Here is a 6,960-nt window from a genome sequence, read left to right as displayed (position 1 = left end):
CAATATTTACGGGGTAAGCTCTCACTTTACCGGTAATAGTCTAACCCTTTCACTTAACTTACCAGATAAAATTTTAATTCATTAAGACAACATCGTATGCAACATTTTTATTTGGTAAATCTTTACCGGTAAGAGTAAGTAAAACCAGGAAGCGGGTGTGTTAGGAAGACTCAAGGACCACAACGAAACAAAAGAACCAAGCTAACTCCACAGTTAAGGTATATTAGGTATAGGTAGGGGTGTGCAAAACCCGAATGCTTTGAAATTCGAACCCAAACCGGTAATAAGGTATTAGTGCAAAATCTCGAAACCCGGGTTATGGTGGATGTTTGGTTTCAGGTTGGATTTGATTTCTGGCCACCCAACCCATCCAAAAACCAGAAATATATATACATACATATTTTATGAACATATTAATTTGAAAATCCCAACTCTTTCTTAATTGGCTAGTCCTCTACCCCCAAACCAAAGCTAAGGTGTTGTTTATCAAACGCTTACGCGGGCAAACGCTTAACAAGTCAATTTACCTTACCGGATGAATATGGAAAAGACTAAGAACCTTACCTGGTAAGAACAAAAGCAAGAATCTTGAGTCTTACCCGGTAAGTGAGAACAAGGACTCTTACCATGGTTAGCGCTTATCGAGATAAATTGTTGCATACGATGCGTTTTAATGAATAAAATTTTGCCCGGTAGGTAAGCGATGGTATCGAATTTCACCGGTAAGTGCTTACTGGGTAAGTGTTTAGATAAACGGCCCCCAACTCTGAGTTGTTTTTGGGAATTTCGTGAAGATTCCCAGGCAATGGCGCATTTCATGACTACATATCAACATACCAATTACTAACATGAAAAGCGGGCATAAGACTTGAGAAAAAACAAAAAGATTTCCATAAAATACAACAGTTGCTTTTATGAACTTTCAAGTCTCAACAATAATCAAATTTTACTCCAAAGTCACAAAACTAAATGTAAAACAAAAAGTCTTGAGAAAGTCATCGGTCGGCTCTCTCTCAAGAACACGCTCGACATGTCAAAATTCATGGCAACATGAGTTCTCCTATTTGTTTTCAAACAACACATTACTATGTCTCTATGGTAACCTCAACAAAAAACAAGATTGATTGATTATACAGTTCACCGAAAAACTCACCTGTTGTATTCAAGACGTTCCAAGCTTAGACTAGGCTTTCACACGCAGCAACATCCTCCGCTTGTGACTCCAAAACAACTTCTCCCGACGGGCTTGAACTAACGACCCTCTTAACACCAGTAAAAACGGCTTTCTGAAAATAGTCATCCTCCATCTTCTTTAGAACACCCTCCACAATCTTGAAATCTAACCCACCAGACACCACAAGGTGCCCCATGATCTCACCAAAGTTGTTTGGTGCTTTAGGTAAATCAATCGCGATATCATCCAACAATGACCCGTACTCAAGGCATCCAGTAATCAAGTCAGCTCGGGTCAGAACCTTCTTCAAGAAAAGGTGGTCCAGGAGCTTCACGAGGGGTTCAACACATGGTGGGCTTTTCTCCAAGCCAAGTGAAATGGCTTCCTTTACAAACTCAGGGTGATATTCTGGTGCTTTCAGTTCCTCCACGCATTGTAATGCTTCATCTAGTATACGAACACTGAAATATTCCTCAAGGAGAGAAACTGTTTTCTTCTTGAGTTCATCGGGATTCTTTGCCCTCAAAGGAGCAGGAGAAGGAGATGGCACTGGAGCAGGTCTAGCAGAAGGAGGAGCTGCCGCCTGAGAGATGGGGAGAGGAGCAGCACCACCACTGCCTTGCAACAAGGCACTGGACTTGCCACTTATGACACCACCACTACCCTGAGGAAGAAATTTTTGACTTGGTGACGGAGATTTGCCAGGGAATGGTGCCTGAACACGTGCACCATCACCCCTAGGCATAGAGCGGGACCTAGGGACCTCCCAATTATCGTTATCTATTACAGGCGCACCAGGCATCATGCGGGCCCCTGGCATTCCAGGCATCATGCCACCTGTACCAGGTCGATTGAAACCCCCGGGGCTTAAACTCCCTTGTGCTCCAGCAGCCAAAGCACGGTTGTTTCTTATACTTGAAGTTGAACCTGGACGGAGCCGCATGTTCTTCTCTGCTTCAGTATGAATCTCCGTAATGGTCTTGGCTTTCATCTGCACAAAAAGAAGATTCGACATTAAATTAGCTTGAACACACACATATACTAAAAGATAACCAATGGACCAAAAGACTACCTCTTCCCGCCTTGGAACCCAGTTGTTTGATCTGAGATCAATAACATCACGAACCATAAACCTCATTCGTGGAGCTAGCTGTTGATTTGTCGCCAGCTCCTTCAGTCGGCTGAAGTAAAGATCATTAATACGCCTTGATTTCGGGCTTTCATCGAGTTGCTTGCCTATGGTGTTAAAGAATTGGCATATCGCCTCCACATTTTCCTCCTCCGGGCAACTTTTATTGTCAGGTCCTAAAAGCTCCTGCCAATTGCGCCATTTATCGAGTAAATATCATAATTTCAGCCAGTAACTTGATTAACAATTGCTGTAATTAAGAATGGTCTAGAAACAGTAAGGGCACGAATGAGACCTGAACAATGTGATGAACGATCTTTTCTGGAACCATTTTCTGCTTCAACAGCTCACCAATTAGACGGATGTTTCCAAGAGTACGAAGTTTAATCATTCTTTCTTTATCTCTACGTTCTGCATCTTGCTCAGGGGCAGTCATCTGCCTTATTTCTGCCCTCAGCTTGTCAGCACCTTCAAAAGCTTCCTGGCAATTATTTAACAGTACTCTCTTGAATGTGATCTCCTTGCCATCAGGTTCGTCAGATGGAAATGGTGGGAGCTTCATATTGAGATCGGAACAGAGTTGGGCATACATAGGGCAAAATGTAGGCTCGAGAACAGCTTTGTCAAAAATCAACGAGATAACCCCCTGAATTGTATAAAGTAACCATATCATTTCTGTATTCCATCAGCCGCAATACACTATGAAGGATAAATATTAATGATACATATCACAAGAATAGACACAAACCTTTAGAATATCAGCTGTCGTGATCCCTGAGTCAATAAGTTGGCCCTTGAGGAGATCAAACTTTTCCGGAGTCAACTTGTTCAGGATACTGAAAGTCAAAAAGGGTGAAAGATGTCTTAAATTCTTTCATGCTATATTCAGAACTGAGAAAGTAATTACAGTCTGAGCCTAATAGAACACAAATTCCATTTTAATCGTTTACCCTTTTACTGTCTTCAAGACACGATCGTTGTCAGAAAGAGTCCCCCTCCGGACTGACCAGGGTACCTCGGCTTTAACAAGAGCAGGAGCAGGGCCACCCGTCTGTTGTAAGAAATAGAAAACCAACTTAACTTTAACGCCAAACTAGTAAACCAAAAACACTGAACATGGACAAAGCAGAACGTATTAGCACAGGCTTATAACAGTTGACTTAATTCAATTACAAATCCAAAAACAATTAGGAGGATAAGTAAAACATTTAAAATACCAAGGAAGTTTCTATGGAAAGATTATAAAAAATTAAAGATCTTATTGAAAAAGCCCTTGGTTAGAAGAGACCTGTGCTCTACCGAATTGTGAGTTCGGTTCTTGCCTATTATATTGATTCCCATCAGGTTGCCTATTATCAAAACGACCAAAGTCCCTGTTATCTCGACCAGCATCCCAAGATCTCTCCTCCACAGGAGGAGGAGCTCGTCCACGCCAGTCCCGGTTATCAGGCTCAGAGTAGCGAGTCTGGGGCTGAATTGACGACTGCAAATACATAAATCATCATATAAAATGAGAACTAAGCTTTGACAAATAAAGACCGGTAACATGCATACTTGTGATGCTGAAAAAATCAGGAGATATAGGCCTTTATTTATAACAGTAAAGTAACTATGAATGCCTGGTGCTTACATTTCCTTCAGATTTGGTCCAGTTCTGGGCCTCCCCAAAAAAATCAGTTTCCACTTCTTGTTTGACCTTAAGTATCTCTTCTGGGATATCTACAACCTACCAAAGACAAAAGACGTATCAAAGATTGCCAAGAAAATGATGTCTTGATCAAGAATTTCTAGCGAACACACAAGCAGATTCTGCATGAGACGTTTTAGTAAAAGAATATGCATTAAACTAAAAGCACCAAAAGGATGCTCAAGATAATGCAAGAATATGCTAAAACAAACTGCTTCTGTAACAAAAACTGGTGATGGACATGTTTGAATATGATTTTGATACTGATTAGTTGAGATACAATACTTAACAAACAAACCCACATAAACAACCAGGTTGAATAATCGTTTACACAATTATACCATATAAAGAAGCTCAAATGCATCGTTTAAAGCATTACCTGCCTAAGTTGTAGCAGCTGGTCTCGGGTGTAACGAACACGCTCATGAAGCTCAAATCGGGAATCGTTACTCTAGAATAAGACAAACAGAATAAATGCAAAAATTAAAATAAAGAGGCTATTGGAAAAAAAAACTGAACGATCAACATTTTGTACAAACAAATCAGTAAAAAGAAAACAGTAAGCACAAAAATGAGAATGATAAACTACATAGACGTTCTTCAAATACCAAAACCTCATCAAGATGACTATGCACGAGACCTACTTGATAAATTTCACTACAAGTGAGCAAAAATGTATAGAGTTATGCTTAATTGACATGCAAAAGCAGTAATCAATTAACTATTAGAAGAGATATGTGAAATTAATTACCAATTGAAGAATGTGTTTAAATGCTAAAGGAACTTTTGTACCAATCACGTAATTGTCAAATTACATATATTATCAAATTCAAAATAAAGAATGTGCCTCGGTGAGTTCAATGCACCTCCAAAATAAATTTCAGAAAGAACTAGGCATCTCATAATAGCATCAACCATAAGCATCACATATGAGAACATAATATAGATAGATGGACTTCTTTATAAGAATCTGATTCTCACGGCAGCTTACATACCACTTCATCTTCATATTTACATCTGTAAAATATTGGCCTCGATACTTACCGAGCACCACCAGATTCCCTGATAACAAGTAGCATAGAATATATTGAATTACTCTTTTCCAAAACTTGGCGTCCCAAGAGAGTAATTCATAAAATGAATAGAATCACTTTTACAATCGAAATATCCCACCTAGTATAGTAATAGAATTAGTAATGTGAAGTGTCAATAACTTCAATGGCCCATAAGGCAAATCAAAGTAGAACTCACAAACCTAACTAGCACACATCTAGTCAATCATCTGAAACCATTTATTTATATTACCTTGCAACAAACCTATAGACAGAACCATTGCCATGAGACGGCAAAGTGCTTTCTAAGTTAACAATTCCTCAACCCTCCTCCCATCCCCACCCCTTACTTCTTGCACCCAATGCAGACTACTAACAATCCACATTGACTTCCATAAACATGAAACACGCAATCAAGTTTCTTCATTGAACCTGCCCTGCTTTATCTAAATCATAAACATTTAAAATCGATCCTTCTTTGCCACAAATCCGATCTCATAAGGCAATCAAACAAATTCTTACATAAACATGGTTTATTTTTAGTTGGTATAAACCAACAACCATGGCTGCTCAGTCATCGGAGATCAAAATATATACACAACATTCACGTATAAATAAACAGGACGATACAAAAGGCGGATGACTAGATTAGGATAAGCAACAGATGTATCAACTAGATGCAATAAAATTGAGCTAAATCCACAAAAAGATGAGCTTCAAAAGGAATAGAAAGCCCAGATCCAATTAGGGTAAAAAGAAGTAACAACCTTAAAGGCGGCAAGAGAGGAAGCACCAGCACCGCCATGAGGACGAAGGGCTGGAAGATCTGATGAACCGAAAGCCAACGAATCAAAACGAGGGCCAGAAGTTCTTCCTCGATTTCCACCACCAGGTCTCAAGCTCAACACTGCCTGATCAGCCTGCATACCGTGATTGTTTCTCTCTTTTGCTAAAATCGAACAAAAACCACAAAAGTTGAATCAGCGATTAACGAACAAAGGTAAGTCAGTAGAATCAAGATTCAAACAAATCTTGATGTTGTACGAAAGATAGGGTTTTCTATAGGGATAGATGGAGAAAAAGAGAGATTAGGGAAGGAGCTTTCTCTCTCCTGGAGGAAGTGAGAGAAAGAAGAGAGGAGAGAGAGAAACCCTGGATGGTGTGATACTGCGCATTCATCATTTTTCTACTATTTTATACTTGAAATTTTGTCTCAATTTTTCAACTTTCTTGTTTCTTGAAGGGTGCTAATTGAATTTATAATTTTCATGGAATACATGTTCCCCCTTCAACTTTGTAAGAATATCATTTTGGTCCCTATATGTGATGCAAACTTTCTTGTTTCTTGAGGGGTGCTAATTGAATTTATAATTTTCATCTTTTTTTTCATGGAATACAAGTTCCCCCCTTCAACTTTGTAAAAATATCATCTTGGTCCCTATATGTGATGCAAAGCCATATAGGTATGGCAAAATACATAAAAAAATAGTTATTTTAATTATTAATACTATTCAACAAAAATCTATATCTATATTATCTTATAAATCAGATTTATCAAAAGTCTTAAAAACAATTTTTAATGCACAAAATACTATACATTTATGTATAAAGTCCTAAAAATAACTCATAATGCATTAAGTACTACTATTTTATGCATTCAGTCTTAAAATCTCTTTATCTACAATTAAAATAAGATATGGTACAAGTTACTAATGCATGTTATTACTTTTTATTTTTATGTTTTCAAAATTCTTTTGACATCTTTTACTCACACATTCACCCCCTCATACATCTATGTCTTCTCCTCATCCCCCAAGATGAGATTCAAACTGATATTCATCATGAGTTATAAAAAGTTATCTCATTCATCTCTCATTCAATTGCTCTAGAACTCTCGGCCTCACTCTCGATCTCTTGA

General features: G+C 38.5%; 1 protein-coding gene across 2 annotated transcripts; it reads right to left on the bottom strand.

Moving 5' to 3' along the window:
* Positions 1 to 868: 868 nt before the first annotated feature.
* Positions 869 to 6,191, bottom strand: LOC112516631 (eukaryotic translation initiation factor-like). Of its 2 annotated transcripts, XM_025123782.1 has the most exons (10): positions 5,810 to 6,191; positions 4,370 to 4,441; positions 3,934 to 4,029; positions 3,592 to 3,786; positions 3,254 to 3,354; positions 3,052 to 3,139; positions 2,599 to 2,949; positions 2,247 to 2,489; positions 1,154 to 2,165; positions 869 to 1,060 (listed from the first exon to the last, which is right to left on the bottom strand). In XM_025123782.1, the coding sequence occupies exons 1-9, from the start codon at positions 5,966 to 5,968 to the stop codon at positions 1,179 to 1,181; spliced, it is 2,292 nt and encodes a 763-aa protein (XP_024979550.1). In that variant the 5' UTR covers positions 5,969 to 6,191; the 3' UTR covers positions 869 to 1,060; positions 1,154 to 1,178. The 2 variants fall into 2 exon arrangements, with proteins under 2 accessions (XP_024979550.1, XP_024979549.1); XM_025123781.1 differs by having other exon boundaries at positions 869 to 2,165.
* Between the last annotated feature and the right edge of the window lie 769 nt (positions 6,192 to 6,960).

The sequence above is a fragment of the Cynara cardunculus genome, assembly GCF_001531365.2.
Source record: "Cynara cardunculus var. scolymus isolate 2C chromosome LG 8, CcrdV1, whole genome shotgun sequence".
In the NCBI taxonomy this organism is placed as follows: Eukaryota; Viridiplantae; Streptophyta; class Magnoliopsida; order Asterales; family Asteraceae; genus Cynara; species Cynara cardunculus.
The sequence above is the reverse complement of the archived record's forward strand: the minus strand, read 5'-3'. Positions and strand labels throughout refer to the sequence as shown.

Coding starts and splice junctions, on each gene's coding strand:
- LOC112516631 (XM_025123781.1), bottom strand. CDS start 5,968: ATGCAGGCTGATCAGGCAGTGTTGAGCTTGAGACCTGGTGGTGGAAAT. Junction 4,030..4,369: donor AGCTGCTACAACTTAGGCAG/GTAATGCTTTAA, acceptor TGTCTTTGGTAG/GTTGTAGATATCCCAGAAGA. Junction 3,355..3,591: donor CACAATTCGGTAGAGCACAG/GTCTCTTCTAAC, acceptor TTCTTACAACAG/ACGGGTGGCCCTGCTCCTGC.